Source organism: Symphalangus syndactylus, chromosome 7 (genome assembly GCF_028878055.3).
Source record: "Symphalangus syndactylus isolate Jambi chromosome 7, NHGRI_mSymSyn1-v2.1_pri, whole genome shotgun sequence".
NCBI classification, from domain to species: domain Eukaryota; kingdom Metazoa; phylum Chordata; class Mammalia; order Primates; family Hylobatidae; genus Symphalangus; species Symphalangus syndactylus.
In genome coordinates this window covers 118408962-118435054 of record NC_072429.2, presented here as the reverse complement: position 1 = coordinate 118435054, position 26093 = coordinate 118408962, and the positions used below count along the sequence as shown (strand labels likewise).

The window sequence follows — 26093 nt, the reverse complement described above, 5'->3', positions numbered from 1 at the left end:
TCTATCGTTTTTTAAGAGATGAGGAAGCAGGACATAAAAAGTTACAGGTAATGTGTGGCAAATCTAGATTTTCACTCTGGAAGTTTGCCCTCAGTGTGGGGGTCTTGATGGTGCAGGAGGTCCTGTTCATACGGCCCAGCTGGGACAGGCTGGGGCGGCAGGAGGCACAGCTGAGCCCTGTTGAAATCCATCTCTGCTTCCCGTTCTTCTGGGGTAACAGGTGTAGCTAAGTGTCTCCATTCTCCTTCCTCCTTATACTCTCTCACCTTGGGGCTCAGGAATTTGGATGATTTACCAGGCTGCTGTGAAATATGGTCTAAGAAATATTGCCTTGATTCATCCTTCAAGATCTCTACCAGAGTCCATATTCCATCGTGTACACTCAATAGGAAAGAGATGCTTACGGCCAAATGGGTCTTCAAAAATGGAAGTTAATGCCAATCACAACAGACCAGGTGTTGTATGATTCTATTTATATGAAATGACCAGAATAGGCAAACCTATAGAAACAGAATTCTGTCTCTATGAATGGTTACTGAGGCCTGGGAGAACGAGGGGTACAAGAGGAATGACTGTTAATAAGTATGGGGTTCCTTTTGGATTTGGAGTGATGAAATGTTCTAAAATTGATTGTGGTGATGGTTATATACTTTTGTGACTATCCTAAAGACCATGGAATGGTACCATTTAAATTGGTGAATTGTACATTATGTGACTAGGTCTCAATAATGCTGTTAAAAACAACAACAACAACAACAAAAATCACCCGAAAATGAAAGTAGAGCATCTCGTTTAAAGTTCATTAAGTGTGTTACTTCATTTCCTTCTACAATATCTGTGGAATGCCATTGCTGACTAGGCAGCCTGCCACACATGGGGCACAGGAGAAAAGAGCTCTTGGTCAAGAATAATCATGACACAGCAGCAGGAAGCAGCCTTGACTGCACTAATAGCATGTCATGAGTAAGCAGAGAAGAGGCCCAGAGCCTGGCAGAGGAGCTTGTGTTGAGCCCAAACCCAGATTTTACCAGTAGGGGAACTCCTTAGGGAGCCAGGCTGGGGCGTGGATGTTTTAGTAGAGCTAGCGCCACTTGAAAGGTTGGAAAAATGAGAGGGCAGGGCTTGTTTGGGGGTTTGCATGCCTAGATAACAGATTATGTGGGGAGAGACCAAGGAGAAGAGGACTAAAGATAAGCAGAAGCTGAATGACCCCATTCCCTGAATCATTCATTCATCTCCTTTATTGAGCCTCCCTTGTGTCATGCAGAGGCTAGGTCAGTGGTTCTCAAGCTTGGCTTTTGGAATTACCTGAATCTCACCTCAGTGATAGCTGGTCTGAGTATGCTTTGGGCATTAAGTTTGTTAAGAACCTGGGAGATTCGAATTTTAGTTGATGTTGAAATTCAGTAGGCTGTATGATAAAGAAAAAATTAAAAAAAAAGATTAAGGCAAATATGATGCTGGCACCTGGCGTGTACAATCAACAATGCTTTCTGAGTTGCATACTAGGTACGAGATACAGTGCTGAGTAAAACATAAGAGTCTCAGTCCTCATGAGGGTTCAGACTAGTGGAAACAACAGAAAATAAGCAAGTGGGCAGACTGAGAAGCTTTTCATCACAACGTGAGATAACTGATATGAAGGAAACAGGAAAGGTTAAAAGATAGCCAATAATGAAGAAAAAGATGGCTCATTCGATCGGCTGGTCAAGGAAGAACTCTTTCTTTTTTTTAACATTTACTCACATATGTACATATAAATGCATACATATATATACAATCATCAACACAAACTACCATCTCCAAAAATTTCTCATGCCCCACTGTATTTTTTTTTTTTAAATTTTGCTTTGAGTTCTGGAATACCTGTGCTGAACGTGCAGATTTGTTACATAGGTATACATGTGCCATGGTGGTTTGCTGCACCTATCAACCTGTCATTTAGGTTTTAAGCCCCGCATGCATTAGGTATTTGTCCTACTGCTCTCCCTCCCCTTGTCCCCCACCCCCCAACAGGCCCCGGTGTGTGATGTTCCCCTCCCTGTGTCCCTGTGTTCTCATTGTTCACCTTTCACTTATGAGTGAGAACACGCAGTGTTTGGTTTTCTGTTCCTGTGCTAGTTTGCTGAGAATGATGGCTTCCAGCTTCATCCATGTCCCTGCAAAGGACATGAACTTATTCTTTTTATGGCTGCATAGTATTCCATGATGTATATGTGCCACATTTTCTTTATCCAGTTTATCATTGATGGACATTTGGATAGGTTCCAAGTCTTTGCTATTGTAAATAGTGCTGCAATAAACATACATGTGCATGTGTCTTTATAGTAGAATGATTTATAATCCTTTGGCTATATACCCAGTAATGGGATTGCTGGGTCAAATGATATTTCTGGTTCTAGATCCTTGAGGAATCTCCACACTGTCTTCCACAATGGTTGAACTAATTTACACTCCCACCAACAGTGTAAAAGCGTTCTTATTTCTCCACATCCTCGCCAGCATCTGTTGTTTCCTGACTTTTTAATGATCACCATTCTAACTGGCGTGAGATGGTATCTCATTGTGGTTTTGATTTTCATTTCTCTAATAATCAGTGATGATGAGTTTTTTCTCATATGTTTGTTGGCTGCATAAATGTCTTTTTTTTGAGAAGTGTCTGTTCATATCCTAGGAAGAACTCTTTGAGCAGGTGACATTAAGCCAGCACCTAAAGTATGAATAGAAACCGGCCTTGGAAGATCTATGGAAGAACGTTCCTGGCAGTGGGCACATGCTGGGTGCGCGTGCTGTTGTTGTTGTTACTGTTGCAAGGAACTGGCACATATTCAGACTCCATGAGGAAACATGGTGTGTGGGAGGGACTTTAATGTGTTTATAGGCTGTAATGTTTTATTTATCCGTGTATGTGCAGAATCAAAGATGCTCGATTATAGTTGTTTTATAAATGCCTACTGAATGAATGAACTGATGTTATCAGTAGAGAAGAAGTTGAAAGGAAAGATGATGGTTGATGAGTTTTCCAAAGGAAGTGGGAAGAGAGGGAATCTATAGTGCACAGAAAAAGAGGTACCTCTGAGGTAGGAGGGGAGAAGTGGAGAATAGATATATTTTTCTGGTGCAGGGACAGGAAATAGAATTTCCTTCTGATAGCTACTGTGTTCTTTATTGGGGGAAAAGAGTTTGTTTGCTGAAAGCAAGCCAGGTGGGAGTGAGATCAGGGTTCTAAAGAGGTGAGAAGTGTTACTTTGCATAATTAGAGAAGTGAGCTGGCTGGGGACATTTGTAAGAACTGAGGTGGTGCTGAGTGCCCAGCCAAGGGTAGGCCAGACATCAATGGTGGTGCCAATGGTCATTATTTTGGAATGATGTCTAGCTCTAGCAGATAGCTACATCTTGGGTGGATAATTTGCAGATGGGTATGGCAATGGCAGGACAAAGAAATGAACAAATTAAAGTGGAAGGAGAGACAGATTGAAATTGATATTAAAGACTAGTCTGAGACATAGAGGAAGTATTTTCAAGAAGGAGCTGAGGTCAGATGCAGTGGCTCACGCCTGTAATCCCAACACTTTGGGAGGCCAAGGCAGGTGGATCACTTAAGGTCGGGAGTTCGAGACCAGCCTGGCCAACATAGTGAAACTCCACCTCTACTAAAAATAGAAAAATTACCCGGTTGTAGTAGTGGGCTCCTGTAATCTCAGCTATGTGGGAGGCTGAGACAGGAGAATCACTTGAATTCAGGAGGTGGAGTTTGCAGTGAGCAGAGATTGTGCCACTGCACTTCAGCCTGGGCGATAGAGCAAGACTCCGTCTGAAAACAAACAAACAAACAAAAGAAAACCCTGAATATAAGAAGAGAAAGGAACAAGGGATAAACTTCTAATGAATCCAAAGCCAGAAGTATGATGAGAATGAGGGAGTGAGAGAACTGGGAGAAAGAGAGTGCCTTGTTATTCCACGGTAGGCACTGCACATATTAAAGTACTTTAAAATATAATAGCCATCTTTTATTGAGTATAACTCCATGCCTGCAGAAAGGCCAAGGGTTTTATCTACAGAATTTCATTTAATCCTCATAGTATATATCACAGCTCCAGTTTTACTGATGAGAAAACTGAGGCTTGGTGAGGTTAAATGTATTGCTCACATTTTCGCAGCTAGGAAGAAGAAATTGCATCTGTCTGATGAAGCAAATGCCCCTAACTACCGACCTAAGTGATGTTGAGCTATATCTTTTTGTTGTTGTTGGAGAACAATGCATGACTCCTGTGTCCTTTTCTTGTGAGTTGATGCCCCAGAGCCAGTTATATTAACACATTCAGCGCTGCAAGATGAAGTCCACATCCCCTATAGTGACACAGGAGGATGGTCAGAGTCCATCCCACACCCCCTTCTCTAGATTCACCCTCCCACGCCGTCTGCTCCTGCTTGCCCCAACTATTTTCAAGTTCACTGAATGCACCACAGCAGCTTTGTACCTGGTGCTGTCTGGGTCGGTGAAGTCCTTCCCCCTCTTCTTCTCCTGGCTGGCTCCTCCAAGTCCTTCAAAATCGAGAGTGAGGGTCACCCCCTTTCCCCTTTTCTGAGCTGAAAACAGTGAAAGTACTATTGCCTTTCACACTGGGCAGGTCTAGGTCTAGGGCTTCTCTGCAGACCTCCACCGTAACTCTCTGCTGCCCCTCAACCCCGCCTCCATCACATTAAAATTCTGTGATGCTGACTGCTTGTCCATTGTTCATTTCACAAGCTCACAGCCCCTTCCCTTTTGTTTAATATTTCACTGTCTGGAAGGACCCAGAAATAAGATAGAAAGAGGTGCTGATAGTAGTTAGTGATGGACTTTGGTAGCAGCCCTGGGAACACCTGGCTTATACCTCTAAGTGGCTAGTCTGGTTACCACAGCATCCTTTTAGCAGTAGACTATTAAAAAAAAAAATGTAGCCAATAGATTCAAGATATCTGTGAATATCAGGGAACAAAACATCTATTATCTAATAAAACAATTTCTGACACTCACTTTTGTAATCCAAAAATTAAAATAACCGTAGCTACTATTGCTTTATATTAATTGTGTTCTCGTTAGTAGTGTGGGTCACTCAGCAGGGTGGTAGGTGGTTTCGTGGATGTGGACTGGATGCCAATTAAGAAGACCAGGATTTCACTTTCTGGTTGGGTGATGGGGCAAATATTTTTCTGAGCTTCTAATTTTTTATGTGTAAAATGGCAGTAATAGGAGAGCCTCCCCGGCATTGTTTGGGAGGCCAAATGACAGCATGATTGTGAAAAGCCCTTTGTAAACTGTAGCGTGTTTTAGAAAAAAAAAAAAAAAAAAAATGGTGGTGATATTTTCCAGAGTGTCAGAGGAACTTAAACAACATAGGCCTGCCCCTGTTTGACCTGGAAATGCTAGTTCAGGGAATGCATTAACAACACAGCAGGAAACTTCTGCTGCGAAATCCTTTTGGAAACAGACTGAATCCTACAGAAGGAAAGAGAAATGGCAAACCAAACCTCACAGAGGTTCTCCTTGAAAGATGAAAAATTAACTAGGCACTGTCGGGGGTGGGAATGTGGATGGCGGCGCTGGAAGCCCCGTCTTCAGCCTCCCGACACTTTCCTTCCCCAAAGCCATTTTAGTCAAAGGTCATGTGTGTGTCTTGTCAAAGGCCAGCTTCCAATGGAATCATTGTCCCCCGGGACAGCGGCCCCCTGACTACATCTGCACTGGAGAAAGCCCAAAAGCAAACGGCCAGTGCAAACAAGAGCAGTCCGCAGCAGCCGTCCCGAGCACAGCTCCCAGGTCGCGGGGCTGCAGCCCAGGCCGCGTCCGCAGCGCCCGGGCAGGAACAGACGCCGAGACTCCCGCAGCATGACCCGCCACGCCGATCGGGTACGGTATGCGCCTCTCTCTACCCGTCCTCCATTGCTTGGGCTCCCGGGTCACAGCTGCCATTCTGTCAAGCAGAGAAACCTTGCAAAGAGGGCCTCCAGGTTTGCCGGAAAACGGTCCCTGTTGGGCTGCGTTCCCGTGCACTCAGCTGGAGCAATTTGCAGGCGCGCAAATGCGGAGCTCAACTTATTTCGAGTTTTCATTGCCAGAGAACGAGTTTGTAAATATCGAGTTTACCTCTGGTTTCTGGAAAGCGAGCCGGTCCAACTTGCAAGACTCTCGGTTCACCACGGCTCCAGACTGCAAGCGGGCGACCCTTACTTAGCCTTACCAGCCGCAGGGCACTGCAAGCTCTGCCCTCCTGGGCGGCGAGACGGGCCCGGCTTCTTGTTTATTACCGGTGGGACAGAGGCTTGGCAAGAAGGACGGGGATTTTTAAAACAATATGTTTAGTAATGTCCTCTGGACTCCCACACTTGCCTCCAGGAAACAGAATCATATCCCTGAAGGAGGGAGCCCCTTCCCCACAACGCGCCCCTCGCAGGCTCCACAAAGATGTTGATTGACGTGAACAATTCGGCACAGCCAGTCTCTTGGCCCTTTGTCCTCTTCTATTTGAACAAGCCTTTCAAACGAATCTGGCTAATTTTGGATAAGACTAGAGGGAGCCTTGGGTCTTAACTGATTATGGGTGCTTTTGATTTGGACTTGGAAATTTCCAAGGGTGAACACTGGGGAGCGTCCGCCGGGGCAGCGGGCACCGGCACAGCCGGTCTTCAGGTGCGGAGCGGGGGTCAAAGGGTTCCAGCGATTGCTGGGCTTCCACACTCTGGTTTCATTTTAACAAGTGAAGCACGAGCCACTTCTCACTGATAGAGGGAATGGAAACAAAAGCCGCTCTAGTGCCCAGCAGGATGGAGAGGGAACCCGATTCTGGTATTGCTTATGTATTTATCACATACCCGGTTCCACGGTGCACAAGAGGTTTTCTGCACTTCTGCTCATCAGGTATTTAATGGAGCTTCCGGTTTCCCCTGCAGTGATCACCTCTGGCTGCCACCTCCGTTTTCTGCTCCTCTTCCCACCAAACTCCTTGAAAGAGTGTGGGTGGCATTTGCTGTCTCCCGACATGTCCTCACTACCCTTTTGCTCCTTCACACCCAGTCACCTGGCGTCCGCCCTCACCTCTGAGGGCCAACCTTTGGCAAGGCCGCCGAAGACCTCCTTGTAGCAAAACCATAGAGCATTTTCAACTCCCCCACTCCCACGCACACACACAGCCTCTGTGTCATTTTGAATTATTGGTCCTTTCCTCCTCCGTTTTTGACTCTGTCCTGGATGCTACCATCCCATGCTTCCCTGGCTCCCTTCTGACCTTTTGAGTTACAATTGAATACTTAAAGGGCTTCACTTCATAAATGTTTGTGTGCACTGCTCTTTCTTCTTGACTCTTCCCTTGTCATCCTGCAGTCTCTCTGGATAATCTCATCCACTCCAGTGGCTTCAACCACTACAGATACATGGTGTCTCCCAAACCTAGCTTAATCTTTCTTCTAAAATTCCAATCTCTACTTTGATGTTCCATAGAGCACCTCAAAATCACCGAGTTAGGACCTGGATCTGTCTTCTCCCTTCTTCTCCCAGGCCTGCTCTTCCTCTTCTCTTTGCCACTGCAAATGGAATTTCTCAAGTTGTCCAAGTCAGACACAACAGAATCACCCTAGGTGACTTCTTCCCTTTCATTCATGACAATCATCACTAAGCCCTGTCTACTGTCATTGCTGAGTATAATTCATACACATACCTGTGTCTCCACCTCCCCCACCACTGTTATAGTTATGGCCAGTATTCCCTCAAATTCCATTCTGGCCACAACTTCCCATTAGTCTCATCTGGGGCCAGTCCTGCCCAGCTCATACCTCCATTTTGTTTTTTGTTTTTTGTTTTTTTTTTTTTTTTTTTTTGAGACGGAGTCTCGCTCTGTCGCCCAGGCTGGAGTGCAGTGGCGCGATCTCGGCTCACTGCAAGCTCCGCCTCCCGGGTTCACGCCATTCTCCTGCCTCAGCCTCTCCGAGTAGCTGGGACTACAGGCGCCCGCCACCACGCCCGGCTAATTTTTTTGTATTTTTAGTAGAGACGGGGTTTCACCGTGGTCTCGATCTCCTGACCTCGTGATCCGCCCGCCTCGGCCTCCCAAAGTGCTGGGATTACAAGCGTGAGCCACCGCGCCCGGCTCATACCTCCATTTTGTTTCCACAGTGTGTCAAATGATCTTTCTTTCTTTTTTTTGAGATGGAGTCTTGCTCTGTTGCCCAGACTGGAGTGCAGTGGCACAATCTCAGCTCACTGCCACCTCCACCTCCTGGGTTCAAGCAATTCTCCTGCCTCAGCCTCCCAAGTAGCTGGGATTACAGGTGCTAGCCACCATGCCTGCTAATTTTTTTTTGTATTTTTAGTAGAGGCGGGGTTTCACCATGTTAGCCAGGCTGGTTTTGAACTCTTGACCTCAAGTGATCTGCCCGCCTCGGCCTCCCAAAGTGCTAGGATTACAGGCGTGAGCCACTGTGCCCAGACTGTGTCAAATGATCTTTCTAAAGTATAATATGATCATGCAGTTCTTTTTGGAAAAGTCTTCAGCAGATTCCCATTTTTATTTTCTTTCAAGAATAATTTTGGTGGATACACGTTCTCCACAACTTGCCTTTTACCTTCCTCTTCATTGTTATATTTTACTACTCACTCCCTCTCCACATTTTATGCACCATTTTTGTACATTTTATATACATTTTGTCCATATCATATATGAATTTAGGCATGTTAAACTATTTATTAAATAAGACTTTCTTTCTGTATGTCTGTGAGGTCTGTGTCTAACCTCTATTTTTATTTAGACCCAGCTGAAAGCCCCTTTCTCTTTTTTTTTTTTTTTTTTTTTTTTTGAGACAGTCTCACTCTGTCACCCAGGCTAAAGTGCAGTGGCGTGATCTCGGCTCACTGCAAGCTCCACCTCCCGGGTTCACGCCATTCTCCTGCCTCAGCCTCCCAAGTAGCTGGGACTGCAGGCGCCCGCCACCACACCCAGCTAATTTTTTTGTATTTTTAATAGAGATGCGGTTTCACCATGTTAGCCAGGATGGTCTTGATCTCCTGACCTCGTGATCTGCCCGCCTTGGTCTCCCAAAGTGCTGGGATTACAGGCGTGAGCCACCGCGCCTGGCCCCCTTTCTCTTGGAAACTATGCGGATCATCCTTCCTAATGGGTTAGGTGGCCCCCTCTTGTTCTCCCAGAGCTTCCTTTATTTCTGTGGGTCAGAGCACTTACCATTCTTTATTACAACTATCTATTTACTCGTCCATCCCACACCAGACCTTAGGGATCAACTCTTTTTGTCTTAGTATCATTACAGTTAGTGCTTAGACCCAGCTGGGATGCTCAATGAATTTTTGTGCAGTTTTTGTGAATGACTATTTATGTTTAAGCATTGAATTAGATGACAGAGATACAGAAGCTTTCAGGAAATTATCATCCATAATATGCTAAGGAATAAAGATTAAGCATGATTGTCAGGGAAAACATAGTTTTCTACTTATTTAGCAATGGAAAGATTTAGACTTTCTGGGTATTTGAGAATAATGCCTCGAGTCTCTTGGTCTATCAGCTCCCTCTCTAATTCACATCTCAACAGGTGGGCTTCTCCTATTGCTATTGCACCTATCCTAACCTTCCCCAAGGAAGAGCTGCAAGAAAGGCCTTTTGCAGTTTTGTCTCTGTTGACTTTGTGAAGGCAAAGGAGTCCTCCTTAGGCTGGAACCTGGCATGGGACAAGGACACTAAAGGCCTAGATAGGTGGGCTTCTGAGAGTTCTTTGATAAGCTTGATTCAGAGAAGGCATCCAGAACCTCAGAATGGGCCAGTGGGCAAGCCCTCTAAAAACTCTTTAGAAAGTGATGGAGAATTTGGGATGCTAGAGATAAGAAAATGCAGTTTTGATTTCCTAAAAAGAGAGATGTGTGCAATCTAAACCTTCAGACAGAAAGGTGAATGATGATTAACTTTGATAGGGAGTTATTTAAACTTGAAGTTGTTCTCAAACTGTTTGAGACCAAGGTCCTTTTCAGGTATAGATACACACTACTCTTCTCAGAAAAAAATGCAGGATATACCACATATTGCACTTTGTATGAACTTTCAGTGGGTTCATTACAAGTCAACTCTGAGGCTCCTTTGAGTTGTAATGAACCTCCTGTTAGGAATCTCTAATCAAAGGAATTAATTAATTCCACAGATATTTGGGAGAGTGAAGTAGGTGGCGAATAGTGGAGCCAGCATAAGTCAAATTATGCATGTTTTCTTTTTTGAGATGATCCCAATATCATGTGTGCTAATGACTATGAGCTTGGAGTCACAGGACCTGAGCTCACATCCCTGCTCTGGCAATTGCTACTTGTGTAATTTTCTGAGAGATGATTTTATTATCTGTTAAAAAGGAATAATAGATGCTGGAAGATTTAACTAAAATAAAGTATGTGAATGCACCTGGAACATGGTTACAGTCAATACACTTTAATCAGTTTACAGCATTGATTTCAGGAAGGCACAGATTCTGTGATCTTCTTCTGGATTAGAAAAGTGCATATGGGCTGGATTAATGACTGGTTGAATGCATTTATTAAAGGAGAGCTGATTAAGAGATGGATTGACATGTGAATGTCTTTAGTGGCATGCTACTGGCCTCTGTCTTCATTCCTGTTTATTCAGCATCATCGATATCTATAAAGGCATAATATAAGGCTCCCATTTGCTAAGAGAAAAGGCATAAGGATTAGGAGTCTAAAAGTTATCAGTAAGTTATAATCTGTTTTGACTTTTAATTTTTGGGGTGTGTGTGTGCAGAGACGGATATAAAAAGTCTTATGTGTGGATCCCAAAATTCAATTGCAAATTACTAGGTATGTGTGTATGTGTATGACAGAGGGAGATGGGAAGTAGAGGGAGAGGGAAAGGGAGATTGAGAAAGGAAGAGACAGAAAGAGGAAGAGACAGAAAGAGAGAAGTGGCAGCTTTATATAGTTAAGGTTTAGAGATTTAAACTGATGATAAAATCAGTAGTGATATGTTTCTTTTAAAATAGAATTTTGTTGTATTAAAAGAGGTCTAGAGGCCGGGTGCAGTGGCTCACGCCTGTAATCCCAGCACTTTGGGAGGCCGAGGCAGGTGGATCACAAGGTCAAGAGATGGAGACCATCCTGGCCAACATGGTGAAACCCTGTCTCTACTAAAAATACAAAAATTAGCTGGGCGTGGTGGCAAGCGCCTGTAGTCCCCGGTACTCGGGAGGCTGAGGAAGGAGAATTGCTTGAACTGGGAGGCGGAGGTTGCAGTGAGCCGAGATTGCACCACTGCACTCCAGCCTGGGCAACAGAGTGAGACTCTGTCTCAAAAAAAAAAAAAAAGAAGAAAAAAGAAAAAAAAAAAAGATGTCTAAAGTATAGAACATGAGACATGATAGTCGTTGCTCTCTGTATTGTTCAGACCATATTTAGAACAATTGTATCTAGTTCTGGGTGCTATACATTAATTTATTAGCAACTGCATTGTCTATTATTATCTGAGCACCTACTATGTGACAACCACTCTGCTAGATATTGAAGACAACAGTGCTGAAGAAGACCTGATCTCATGGTATTTACAACGGAGCGGAGGTGTTAGATGAGGAACCAGGTGATTTTAATTCAATATTATACTTGCTTTGATAGGGGAAGCTTAGGTCCCCGTGAGACCACCTGAAGGGATATTTAATCTAGACTTAATGGGACCAGGGTAAACATTCTATAGGAAGTGATATCTAAATTGAGACCCAAAGGCTGAGTAAAGATGAGGAAGGTGAAGGTGATGGAGGGAAGAGGGCTCCAAGCAGAGGTGTCGGTACCTTCAGTGGGCTGTGCAAGGGACTAAAGAAGGAATGCAAGAGAGGGGAGGGGAGGGGAGGAAAGAAATGAGACTGCAATGGTGACTGAGGCCAGAATGGCATGACGCTGTCCTTCCTGAAGCTGTAATTGATCTTTACGAAAATGGGGAGCCAATGAAGGTTGTAAGCAGGCCAGTGTCACAATCGGTTTGGGGTCTTGGAAAGATCAATCTGGCTGCAGTGTGAACAATGAGTTGGAAGGATGGCTGGTAAGAGAGAGACCACTTAGGAGGCACTGTGTCATAGAAAGAAGAAAAGATGGTGGCCCTAAACAAAAGGGTAGCAGGGAAGATGACAAGAGTGGATTAATTCAAAAGCTAATTAGGAGTTATAAGAGTACAGTGACAGACTGCAGGAATGCTGTAGGAAGGATGGGTACAGGACATTTTACCTGCAAAAGAGAAGATTTAGAGGGTCACGTGTCTGTCTTTCCCTCTAATGTGGAGAGAGATAATCATTGTGTTTGTCTTTGAGAGGGCAGGATGAATGAATGAATGAGCCAAATAAATAAGAGACACAAGGAGATACATTTCAGCTCAATACAATAAAGAATTTTCTAACAGGCATCCCAAGGCAACGAGTTCTTTGTCACAGAGAAATTTAAACAAAGCCTTGATAGCAATTCTTGGAAAAGTTGGAGAGGCAGGAATATGGTTAGCCAGGCTGGAGGGCATTTACATTTCTTTTCAACCCTAGGATTTCAAGATTCTGTGTATAAAGTTCACATATCTGAGCTTGGCATTTAAGGCATCCTGGGATCCAGTCCTTTGTTGGGTGGACATATGTCCTGGTTTCCTGGCACTGTCCTAGTGTATGCTTTTGTTTCCTGCAGCTATTAACAGCAGACTTTTTCATGCTTGAAAGGGTCTTAGTTTGAACAATAAATTTTATGACCATCCAGCCCTATGACTTGATTTTCCTGCCTCGACCCCTGACATTCTTTTAGAATTCCCATGAACTACTCATACTAAACTATTTGTTACTCTCAGAGTAGATCAGGCATTTTACTACAAGTGGGTTTACTTATGCCATTTCCTGTGTCAGGGATACCCTTCCTCTCCATCCTCTATGTACCTCCTGGAAAATGTACCTTTTCATTAAGTCCTAATCTAAATCAAATGCTGAGTCCTTCATTAAGCTTTTTTTTCTTTTTTATAGACAGTTTTGCTCTTTTTGCCCAGGCTGGAATGTAATGGCCTGATCTCGGCTCACCACAACCTCCGCCTCCTGGGTTCAAGCGATTCTCCTGCCTCAGCCTCCCAAGTAGCTGGGATTACAGGCGTGTGCCACCACGCCTGACTAATTTTGTATTTTTAGTAGAGATGGGGTTTCTCCATGTTGGTCAGGCTGGTCTTGAACTCCTGACCTCAGATAATCTGCCCGCCTTGACCTTCCAAAGTGCTAGGATAACAGGTGTGAGCCACCATGCCCAGCCTTTTTTCTTTTTAAATTGTCTTTTTATAATGTGATAAGTTGCATTATATTGCTGAATATATAATTATTTTTATACTTTTTTGAGCCCTTTCCCTAAATTATCATCTCCTAGAAGTAAGGTACTAAGATCTTTGAAAAATACAGTAACCCATTGGAATGAATGGTGCTTTGTTTGAAGCAATAATCTTTCAGAGGGAAATTTTCGTTTATTAAAAAAGGTCATATTTTCTTTTTTTTTTTTTTTTTTTTTGAGACGGAGTCTCGCTTTGTCACCCAGGCTGGAGTGCAGTGGCGCAATCTCGGCTCACTGCAAGCTCCGCCTCCCGGGTTCACGCCATTCTCCTGCCTCAGCCTCTCCGAGTAGCTGGGACTACAGGCGCTCACCACCACGCCCGGCTAATTTTTTTGTATATTTAGTAGAGACGGGGTTTCACCGTGGTCTCGATCTCCTGACCTTGTGATCCGCCCGCCTCGGCCTCCCAAAGTGCTAGGATTACAAGCGTGAGCCACCGCGCCCGGCCTCATATTTTCATTATATGAGTGATGCATGCATTTTGTGGAAAAAAAATCAAAAAAGGAAAGTACAAAGAAGAAACAAAAATTATCTACAATCTCACTATTTAGAGATAAGCATATTAACTCATTAATGAATATCCCTTCTATATTCTTTTATGTGTATGTAGTCTTAAAAATTGGAATTGTCCATAGCCTTCTGTAACCTGCTTGTCTTTAATGGCATACCACAAATATCACCCCATGCCATTATATATTTTTCAAAAACATAATCTTCAATGGGTGCATTGTATTCTAGATGTAGCCTTCTCATGATTTGTTTGGCAAACTCCTGCTCGATATTAGGCTATTTCCACATTTTTGATGTTGCAAAAAGAGCTATAATGACCAACTCCCAAGACAAACATTTATGCATCCATTTGGTCTGGGACATTTATATATTTCTAAGATGGCAAGACAATTATTGATGGAAAGAAGGATATTGAGTCACTAAGAAAGGATGAGCTAAAAAAAGGCTAACTTTGCTTTTAAAAATGTCATTTTTATTTTATGTTACATATATCGATTATATATGAGATTTTTATATATGTGTATATACTTATTAGTCCTATAAGTTAATGAAGGTGCCTTGTCTGATTTGAGAATGTGACAACAACCTGTAGGCTTAGTACAGAAGGGACTGATAACTGATAAGTAAGTTTCTTGAACAAAAAATTGAGTTTGAAATCTAAAAACTTCAGTGCCTTTGTATCAATGTGAGACATAATTTCATTCATAAGCTAAATATAAGGGAGAGTGACATGTTTGCCACAGAATAAAGGCATTTCTGTGAAAACAGGGGCACTGCACTGCCTAGTGTTTTGGTGTTTGGAGAAGGTATGAGGCCACAGACTTGAATCCTCATTCCAAAGTAAATAATTTATCGTCTTAAAGACCCAACAAACAGGAATGTGTCCATTGTAGAGTGGAATGTTTTTATCTGAGGGGGAAGCAGGCTTTGGGACACACTCTGAACCCATTTGACCACTTTTTAATAGAATAAATGAAAGATGTTGTTATGGGTTGAATTATATCCTCTCTCAATTCAAATGTTGAAGTCATAATCCCCAGTTCCTTAGAAGGTGACCTTATTTAGAGACAGAGTCTTCAGAGAGGTATTCAAATTAAAGTAGGCCATAAGGATAGGTCCTAACCCAATATGACTGATGTCTGTATAAAAAGGAGAGATTTAGACACAGGAACACACACAGGGAATAGATGGCCATCTACCAAGCCATGGAGTGAAGCCTCAGAAGAAACCAATCCTGCTGCCCAACACCTCGATCTCAGACTTCTCATCTCCAGAATGTGAGACGATACATTTCATTGTCTTCTTTTGTTGTTGTTGTTTTGTTTTTGTTTTGGTTCACTGCAACCTCCACCTCCTGGGTTTAAGCGATTCTCCTGCCTCAGCCTCCCAAGTAGCTGGGACTACAGGCGTGTTCCACCACACCCGGCTAACTTTTGTATTTCTAGTAGAGATGGAGTTTTACCACGTTGGCCAGGTTGGTCTTGAACTCTGACCTCAAGTGATCCGCCTACCTCTTTCTCCCAAAGTGCTGGGATAACAGGTGTGAGCCACCGCGCCTGGCTGATACATTTCATTGTTTAAGCCACCCGCTACTTTGTTATATGGCAGCCTGAGCTAACTAACCCACATTTCTTGAAAGAATAATGTCCTTAGCATGGTTTCAGCTGGTAACACTCAGTACAACATTATTTCACTTCCCAGTCACCAGAGAGTTTGCTCTTCTTCATGGAAATGATCGGGAGAGTGCTTTGCAGTTTCACGACTTGCAAAGCATTTTCATTTCTATTATCTCCTTGACCCTGACCGAAGCGTGTGAGATGGGAATTCTCATCCTCTCTGTTTTAGAGAGAGAAAATAGAGTTCAGAGAGACTAAGCGAATTGTTCAACGCTGCACGGCTTGGAAGCGGTAGTGCTGAAACTCAAACATGGGTCTTCTGATGCTAAATACTGTGGTCTTTTAATTAAAACTCAATGCGTTCATCTTCATGGACATGTCAAATACCATCTTCCTTCTCTGAAGTTTGAAAAGACATAGGTTGTAGCATGCTGAGCCACATTTCCCCATTTTTATAACTTTCATGAGAATGATTTTATAAGCCCTCTTGTTGGACTATATCTGAAGCCTGAAGGCACCTACTCTGCCTGTGCGTCATCATTATCAAATATTTACCAGGAATCCTTGATTTACGCCCCTGTGTTTACTTGCAAAGAATATTTCGTCTCTACTTAGAAACTTTGTTTACTAACAAAATAGGCTTTCTCAGTACACAGTTTGATTACCCACAAATCCAACTGCAAAACTTTGGATATGTTGGATATATTTGAGTTTTTCCATCATTAATACTCTTCAGATATTAATTCAACATAGTGGCGCGAGGGAAGCCTACATTTTCCTGGAAGCTGCTTGACTTTAATCAGCAGGAACAAATGCAAGATTATTGTACTTTTTCCTTGGGTGACCTAAGCTTGTTCTTGGCACCTGTGAGTGCAGAGTGCTTGGTTGTCTCAGAGTGTTTCAGTGGCTTCTACACAGGGGAATTATTAGTTTTTAACCTTGGGGATAATTCCATAAGAATGCAATTCTTTTCCTCCCTGAAAGAACAAAATATTGCTTGTGTTAGGTTACCCCTGTTATGCAATAAAACCAGTGGTTCCCAGATGGTGAAACTGTAAGAGATCTATAGGTAGGGTTGTTAGATTTAGCAAAAATCATCAAAACAAAAGAGACAAAAACAACAAAATCCCAGGATGTCCCAGTTAAATTTCAATTTCAGATAAACAATGTATACTTTTTTAGGATAAATACACCCCTGATATTGAAAATACTAAAAAAGTATTGGACCTGGCAACGCTATCTGTAAGATAATTTTGTAGGTGGAGTGTTAATAATTTTTCAATATTTTAAAAGTCTATGAAAATTATGCATTTACGCAAGTAAGACTTCAGAGGTTACTGACAATGTGTTAAATTTCCTTGAGTTTGGTTGGGATTTTGTTTTTTGACCTAACTTGAAAAAGCACGCTCATTTTGTGGGAACCGCAACAATTGTACTACCGATTTTCTTTTCTTTTTTCTTTCTTTTTTTTTTTTTTGAGACAAGAGTCTCTCACTCTGTTGCCCAGGCTGGAGTGCAGCAGCGTGATCTTGGCTCACTGGAACCTCTACCTCCCAGGTTCAAGTGATTCTCCTGCCTCAGTCTCCTGAGCAGCTGGGATTACAGGTGTGCGCCACCACACCTGGCCAATTTAAAAAAAAAATATTTTTGGTAGAGACGGAGTTTCACCATGTTGGCCAGGCTGATCTCGAACTCCTGACCTCAAGTGATCCTCCCCCCTTGGCCTCCCAAAGTCCTGGGATTACAGGCGTGAGGCACCGTGCCTGGCCTATACTACCCATTTTCAATGACTTATATTCTAGGGATCATGCAAAGCCCATACATTATCTGTTGCAATGCTCAAAATCAGGGGTTGGTTAACTATGGCCTGCGGGCCAGATACTGTCCTGCCTGTTTTTGTTGTTTTCTCCAGCACGTGTCAAAGTTTTATTTCACACTTGCAAAGCAAAAGACAGTGAAAAGAAAAAGCTGGTTCAGAAAAACAGTCCTAGGAAAGGGTGCTATTAGAAATAGAAATATGTAGATCTGTAAATCTCAAATTTCAGCTGCATCAGAATCACCTGGAGGGCTTGTTTGACCACCTGCTGCTGAGCCCCACCCCTAAAGTTTCTGATCCAGCGGGTCTGGTGTGGGCAGAGGATTTGCATTTTGCACTAGTTCCCAGGTAATGCTATTTTGACTGGTTTGGGTTCACACTTTGAGACCCATTGGTCTAGATTCTAAATAAAATTATTTGTTTATATAACTATGCAATTTACTTTATTGTTTATTTAATTGACAAATAAAAATTGTATGTATTTATAAGATACAACATGAAGTTTTGATACATGAATACACTGTTGAATGTATACATATAAAACAAACTAATTAACATTAGTTTATCACCTCACATCCTTATCATTGGTGATGAGAATATTTAAAATCTGTTCCCTTAGCAATTTTCAAGTATATAATACATGATTTTGCCCTAGTCACCATGCTGTATAATAGAGCTCCAGAACCTATTCCTCCTGGAGGAATAAGATATCTTTTCTAACTAAAACTTTGTACCCTTAGACCATCAACTTCCCATTTCTCCCACCCCTAGCCTCTGTAACCACCATCCTATTCTCTGCTTGCATAAGTTTGATTTTTTTAGATTCCACATATAAATGCAATCATGTGGTATTGGTCTTTCTGTGCCTGGCTTATTTAATTAAGTATCATGTCCTCCAGGTTCAACCAGATTGTTGCAAATGACAGGCTCTCATTCTTGTTTAAGGCTGCATAGTATTCCATTGTGTATATATACCACATTTTCTTTATCAATTCATCTGTTGATGGACACTTAAGTTGATTCCATATTTTGGCTATTGTGAATAATGCTGCAATAAACATAGGAGTGCAGATATCTCTTCAACGTGCTGATTTCATTTCCTTTGGACATACACCTGGTAGTGGGATTGCTAGATCATATGGCAGTTCTATTTTTAATTGTTTGAGAAGTCCCTACACCGTTTTCCTTAATGATTGCACTGATTTACAATTCCACGAACAGTGCACAAGGGTTTCCTTGTCTCCACACCCTCGCCAACACTTGTTGTCTTTCATGTTTTGGAGTAGCTGTTCTAACAGGTCTGAGGTGATATTTCACTGTGGTTTTGCTTTGCATTTCTCTGATGATTAGTGATGTTGAGCATCTTTCCTGTACCTGTTGGCCTTTTGTATATCTTCTTTTGAGAAATGTCTATTCAGGTTCTTCATCCATTATTTTTCATTTTACTTTAAGTTCTGGGATACCTGTGCTGAACGTGCAGGTTTGTTACATAGGTATATATGTAACACAGTGTTATGTGTATACTAGAGCACAGTGGCCCCTCCTTTTCAGACGATAGCTAGGAGAGATACATTTTCAGCTTCTCAATATTTATATTTATGCTTGTACTTTGGCCTGTCTGCATTTCTTAGTCCCTTGGCCAGCCAGGGTTGCCTTGAAAAGGCCTGTGGTGAGATAAGATGTTTATCCAGTGATTGCTGAACCCTGAACCTCTTGTTATTGTTACCCCTGATATTTATAGTCCCAATATCCATTCCCAGTGGCTCCAGATTGATTAAAAATGTAGTCAGGGCTGCCAGAAAATGGCCTTCTTAAATAATACAAGACAAGCAATTTTCCTCAGAAACACCTCCATCTATAATTTGATCCTTAGGCAAAAGCAAGAAAAGCAATCAGTTTTTTCACAAATATTCCTCACCCTTTGAAGAGCATTTTCTTATGGAATCGCTAGGAATAAAACCTGTGTGTGGTGTGTTAAGCATATTAGAATGGCCTTGATCATCTGACGAGATTAGGAGATAAAGTTGTTCCCTGAGAGGGATGGGACTGGAAGGCTTGAGACATTGTCCATGAACTAGTCAATGGATGGATAATATGATGGAGTCAAAGTCCTGGCAGGGAAGCCTGGAGGCTTTGCTGAAGTGAAGCCTCATGAATGCGTGAATGTGTGTGGATAACATTAGCAGGGTTTTGTAATTTTTCCAGCATGTTTTGGGTGCCTTGGAACAGGGGTAAGAAAATAGTGTTATTTTTCTAGGGTTGGGGATTAGTACTGCACTAGGAAGTGACAAAATTCTTAAGAACTCTGTTTTGTTTTTTTTTTTAATTGAGACAGAGTCTTGCCCTGTAGCCTAGACTAGAGTGCAGTGGCACCATATTGGTTCACTGCAACCTCCCTCTCCTAGGTTCAAGCAATTCTCATGTCTCAGCCTCCTGAGTAGCTGGGATTACACGTGCACACTACCATGTCTGGCTAACTTTTGTATTTTTTTTTGTAGAGATGGGGTTTTGCCATGTTGCCCAGGCTGGTCTTGAACTCCTGGCCTCAAGCAATCTGCCTGCCTTGGCCTTCCGAAGTGCTGGGACTACAGGTGTGAGCTACTGTGTCCAGCCAAGAAGTCTGGTCTTGGGTGCCCAGGTTGGGGAGGGATGGAGGTAGAAGGGCCCAGCAACCCTGCTGCCACTGACAGAGAATAAAGCTGCAGGGAGTTGCCTGATCCCTTTTCTCCTCTGCCTCAACCCTCCACACTCCAGTTATATCTTCCTTCCCCTTTCTTCGGCATTCTCTTCCTTTGTTAAATTATTCAAGCAATGTTAGTTGAACGTCCCTGTGTGCCAGGGACAGTGCTGGGGTCTGGGGACTTAACGGGAGGGACATAGACTTAGTGTCTACACTGGTGGAGCTTATAGTCCTGTGGCCTGGGGTGGACAATGTCAGGAGTTGGGTGAGTGCTCAAGGCATCAGCACAGTGGAGAGAAGGGTGAATGGGAGGGGATAAGGTGGTCAGGGAAGGTCTCTGTCTGAGCTGAGAACCGAGGATCCAGTGAAAGCAGGGGTGGAGAAATAGGAGGAATTACATTTTCCAAACTTAGCCAGCTAGAAAAGTGGCAGTGCTGCAGTTTGAACCTAGATGTGCCTGACTCTAGGAACTGTCTGCTTTTAGCCTGGGCAACACAGTGAAACCTCTTCTCTACAAAAAATTAAAAAGTTAGCCGGCATGGTGGCACATGTCTGTAGTCCTAGCTACTCAGAAGGCTGAGGCAGGAGGATCTCTTGAGCCCAGGAGTTTGAGGCTGAAGTTAGCTATGATTGCACCACTGCACTCCAGCTTGCGTGACAGAGCTGAGACTCTGTCTAAAAAAACAACAAAAACAGAAGCCCCAGTCCTTACCATTACACAGGCAATATCCACATAACAAAGAAGCACATGGACTCCCCAAATCTGAAATACAATTTTTGAAAAAAGAAATATAAAGTATTTAAAACAAATGCTTGGCACATAGTAAACACATAATCAATATTATGTGTTATTATTTTAAAAACTGTCTACTTTTCACTAAATCTTAACAAAAACATTAAACTTCCTCTGCAAGCATCTATATGTAACTGTATTGCGTTGCCGTGAAGGAACTTGAACAACAACAAGACAAAAAATCGTTCATTCACCCATTCTAATAATTTACTATGGCTTAGCCGCGTTGTGTGTTTAAATGCACAAGGCAAAATCCTATTGTGCAGCTGTGAACACCAATGCTGAGGAATGCTGAGAAAAGCATTGTTAGCCTGTGATTGGGGCAAGACAGCAAGAGTCCACACACTCTTCCAATTCATCACAATGCCCCCTTCACGCCATAGGATGACAGCTCTCATTGAAATGCAGGGCATGTACATCCCACTTGTTGATTCCTTTCATTCCTAGACAAACACACATCTAATAAAGAGGCACACATGTCTGTCCAGGTCACAAGCCTGGTTGGGAATGAGGGTATTTCAGAGAGGTTAGGCTGATGCTAGCATGTTGCCATTGCATCGTGAACTTTGAAGGTCCTTTAGCACTCTGGTGTTCAAAAGTCATGTTGACTGCATCGCTAATTACATGCTGCAACCCACTGCTAAGGGACGATGAGAAAAACTGGAAATTAGAATCGGCAGACTTCGACATACAAAGTTCAACACTTTCTAAGCCAGATATTGTAGAACTTTCGGGAGATGATGGAGATGAAATCTCTGTTCTTGAGAAACTTTCAGTTTAGTAAGAAGAATTTCCAATAGAACAAACTCAATAGAGGAGGCATGGTACGGTGTAAAAATCATGGACTTTGAACTATGCAGACTGGGTTTAAATCATTTCTCTACCGCAGCCTAACTGTGTGGCCTTGATCAAATTATGTCATCCTTCTGAGTCTTGTTTTCTTCACTCATAAAATGAGATTATAGTCTAGCAGCGGTGGCTCATGCCTGTAGTCTCAGCACTTTGGGAGGCCGAGGAGGGTGGATCACCTGAGGCCAGGAGATCGAGACCAGACTGGCCAACATGGTGAACCCCTGACTCTACTAAAAATACAGAAATTAGCTGGGCATGGTGGGTGCCTGTAATCCCAGCTACTCGGGAGGCTGAGGCAGGAGAATCTCTTGAAACCGGGAGGCAGAGGTTGCAGTGAGCCAAGATAGTACCATTGCACTGTAGCCTGGGCAACAGAATGAGACTCCATCTCAAAAAATAATAAAAATAAAATAAAAAAAGATATTATATAAATACTTCATGCAATTCTATAACTACCTTAATAGATGGTAACTATTACAATCATTGCTGTGATATTGATTACTGTTATTATCAGAATATAGCAAATTCCTGCTGTATCACTGATGTGGTGACTGCACAAATTACTGAAACTCTTCATCTATAAAATATGATAATTCTAACTGCCTTATTTGTGTAATTCAGGAGGTAACTGTATTCGGTCATTACCAATTAATATATTTATATATTTTCTGTTTTATTCTATCCAATAAAATGTAAGCTCTGTGAGCAGAGACTTGGATTCTTGTGTTAGTTGCCAGACTCTTTTGTGCCTAGAACAGTGCCTAGGCCATAGTAGATTCTCAGTAAAATATGCTGCTGTGTAAGTAAGTGGACAAATAAATAAATGAATGGTCAATCTTAGGTTAAATGTTCGGCAAATGGTAGGCTCTTGGTACATGGTAGTTGTTACTGCGCTTAGTATCATTATTATCATTAGAATATGGTGGGTGCCGTGAGAGGAACCAATACAGAGAGATCGCTCCCAGCTCTGTCAGTCGGCGATCCTTGTTCTTAGCACTGGCATGTCATCAATTGTGTTATAGTTGGGAGAAACAACCAGGCCATTGTCAATAGTAAGGTCACATGAGATTAATTGCAAAAATAAGGGTTTCTGAATTTTTATCAATTCTTAGGAGGAAAGGGAAATAGCTGCAGAAAGGGAGGGAAGATTGAAAAAAGGAGAAAAACAGCATCTTTTGCAAAATATTTTATCACATGAGGCCATAGGCTACAAGTCTGTGATCAGGATTTACCCAGCCCCAAACTTAAAAGGCATGCAAAACCAGCTGCATCAGTCAGATGACACAAAGACAGTATTGGTATAGTGGCTCCAACTTGCAGCTGGGAGCAAAATGAGAAACTGTCCGTGATAGAATCAGTTCTGCTTCTGAACTTTTAAAGAGACTAGGGAAAAACTTCTCAACTGCCCCTCACATGAGAGATTGGAGGAGTTTCTTTTAATAGTAATAAAACTAAATGTCCCATTGCATAGTGTGCTGTTGCAAGAAATACCTAGAAACTGCGCTCTGGCTGGGCGGACCTGAATTTGAATGACCTGAATCTGTCCCATGCTAGGTATGTAAATTTGGGCCAGTTACTTAAACTTTTGTGAGCCTCTGCAAAAAAGAGAAACCAGTATGTATTTTGCAAGATCATTGAGAGAATTCAGTGAGATAATCTCTGTACAACATCTGTGACACTTTAGTTCTTCGAAATATGGTGGCTACTATTATTAGCAATTAATGCTACATGGATTATTGTATTTAATTCCCACAGCAACCCTATGAGGAAGGGATTATATGCATTCTCATTTACATATGAAGAAATGAAGGTCTAGAGAGGGTTCCTAACTCAGTCAAGTCCATAGAGCTAGTGAGCAGCCAGGTCATGATTCTAACCAAGCCAGAGAGTCCAGATTTTCAGCAATTAACAAGTTGTACAGCATCTCTCATAAGAGCAATGGAAGCTTAGCAGGGCAACATAAGGTCCAGAACTTCTGGCATTCTCTTGCATAATACTCTGGTGGCAATCTGAGGTAATTGTATTTCAAATATGCAGTGACTCTCTGTTTACAAAGGATTATGAGAGACACAGACGTATCAGAGAGGCAATGTCAGGTCAACTTGGTCAGCTTATCGTATGTCTGTCTTCTTGATCAATCCAAAAAAACATTGCTTCATCTCTTGCTTAAGTCCATCATAGGATTTTGTGAAATGTGTTTCTTTCTTCTTTTCTTAGCTTACCTTTGACAAGTGTTCTGTGTATTTGGCATACATTATATTGTGCATACCAATATTTTCTTTCTCTCTCTGTTTCCTTAGGAGGTGAAAAGTAAGAACAAGGTATGTATAAAGATCCTTACCTTTCCTTTTGATTTATCCAGGAAAAAGTAAGACCAAATTCTGATTATTTAATTTAATTTGAGTAACTCTTTTTTGGTTATTATAGGGAGAGGACTCAGCTCTCTGAGAGAGTTTAAAGAAGAGAAAAAAATAGTAGATGCTTAGAGTTGGAAAGAAGCTTAGATGTTGTATAGCCAAACTGCTTCTGAATTCAGATACCTTTTAAGAAATCCTGACGGCCACCACCTAGCCTTTGCTGAATAGTGACTGTTAGTTCATTTTTTATAACTATTTCATTATCTCTTTTATGAGACAAAATATGCTTCTCTGTAACTTCTAGTTTGCCTAGAAAAAGCATGCATGGGAGCCTGGGTATGGTGGCTCATGCCTGCAATTCCAGAACTTTGTGGGGCTGAGGCAGGAACGTTGCTTGAAGCCAGGAGTTGCAGACAAGTCTGGACAACATAGCAAGACCCTCTCTCTCTCTCTCTAATATTTATTATATATAATAAATATATAACATATTATATAACATAATAATATGATAGATATATAACATATTATATAATGTAACAATATAATTTATATTAAGTTTATAAATACAATATAAATTTATACTATATTTTATATTATATATCTAGATATTAATATTGTATAGATATCTCTCTATATAATATAATTATAAATTAAATATTATACAGAGATATATCTCTCTATATAATTATATATTAAGTATTATATATAATACTTATAATATTGGTATTATATATACTATATAATATTGGTATTAGTATTATAATATAATATATATCTATATATATCTTTTATATATATACATAATAGTTATATATCTAGATATATAATAAATGTAATATATATAGAATACCTAATATTATATATAGATATTTATATTATATGTATCTCTGTATATAATATTATATATATATCTCTGTACATGTTATATAGATATATAACACATAATATATAATATAATATATATGTCTCTCTAGATAATATTATAACATAGTAAAATATTATAAAGATATATAATATATTTAATATATAATATTTTCTATAGATGTATAATAATATGTAATCCATTATATTACATATTATATATAGAGATAAAAAATATATAGAGAGATGCATAATAAAACCTGTGCATTTTGCATTAACTTTCAAATGTTTGAGGAAGGGCAATGCACACCCACCTTCTCCCCTCATCTATGCCATACGTTCAGGCTGCACAGTCACAAGCGTGCTCATTAAATATCCATTTCCTGAGCAGCAGTAAGAGTGAGACTTTTGAAACATAAATTGGACCATGTCATTGTCTGATTAAATCCCTCCAGCGGCTTTTCATCACATCCAACATGAAACATGAAGCCTCCATTATGGCCTGTAAGGTCCTGCATAAACTAGCTCCCAATTACTTCTTTGACATTGTCTCTTACTGCTGCCTCGTCTGTCACTCCACTCCAGCCACACTGGCCTCACTGAGCACACCGGGCTGCTCCTACTTCAGGGCCTTTGCACTTGCTATTTTTTCCAAGACACCTGGCTTCCCCCTCACGTCATCTGGGTCTCTGTTCAAATGTCATCCCTTTGGAGAGATCTTTGTTGCTGCCTAACTGAAAATAGCTCCACCCATTACTCCTCTGTTTTCTTGCTCTTGTGCTCTTTTTTCTTTATCATTTATCAGCTACTTGACATTATTTTCTTCTCCTACTAAAATGTGGGATTGCTGGTGCAGAGTCTGCATCCTCAATGCTTGACATATACTAGGTGCTCAATAGAAGTTTGCTGAGTAAATAAACAAACCAATGAGTGAATTAATGAATTGATTGAGTGATAAGGACCTCTCCTCATCCTGGTCATGCCTCTCTTCATGCTGTTTAGTTTTGTAGTGACCTCTTAAAATGAGCTATCCAGAGGTGAACACAATCTAGATGGAGTCTGTTTAGGCTCAGCTGAAACTTTCCTCTCCTGGATGTGGGCAGTAATCATTATTAAAGAAGCCTAGGATAAAATGAAGTCATTTAGGGTGGTAGCCAGACATGGGCTTCTATAGAGCTTGCAGGTAACCCAAATGCCTGGGTTTCTTTTACAAGAATTGCTGTTAGTGCTGGTCTCTCC

At 41.6% G+C, this 26093-nt stretch overlaps 1 protein-coding gene across 6 annotated transcripts in view; it reads left to right on the top strand.

Moving 5' to 3' along the window:
* Positions 1-5632: 5632 nt before the first annotated feature.
* Positions 5633-26093, top strand: part of ENPP2 (ectonucleotide pyrophosphatase/phosphodiesterase 2) — a 116703-nt gene continuing 96242 nt past the window's right edge. For 2 of the 6 annotated variants that reach the window (XM_063643527.1, XM_055287127.2), the window contains exons 1-2: positions 5734-5893; positions 23937-23957. In XM_063643527.1, the coding sequence (XP_063499597.1) occupies positions 5873-5893; positions 23937-23957 (42 nt within the window). In that variant the 5' untranslated portion in view covers positions 5734-5872. Of the gene's footprint in view, positions 5894-23936; positions 23958-26093 lie in introns of all 6 variants that reach the window. The other 4 variants (XM_055287125.2, XM_055287123.2, XM_063643524.1 and 1 more) reach the window with 3 other exon arrangements.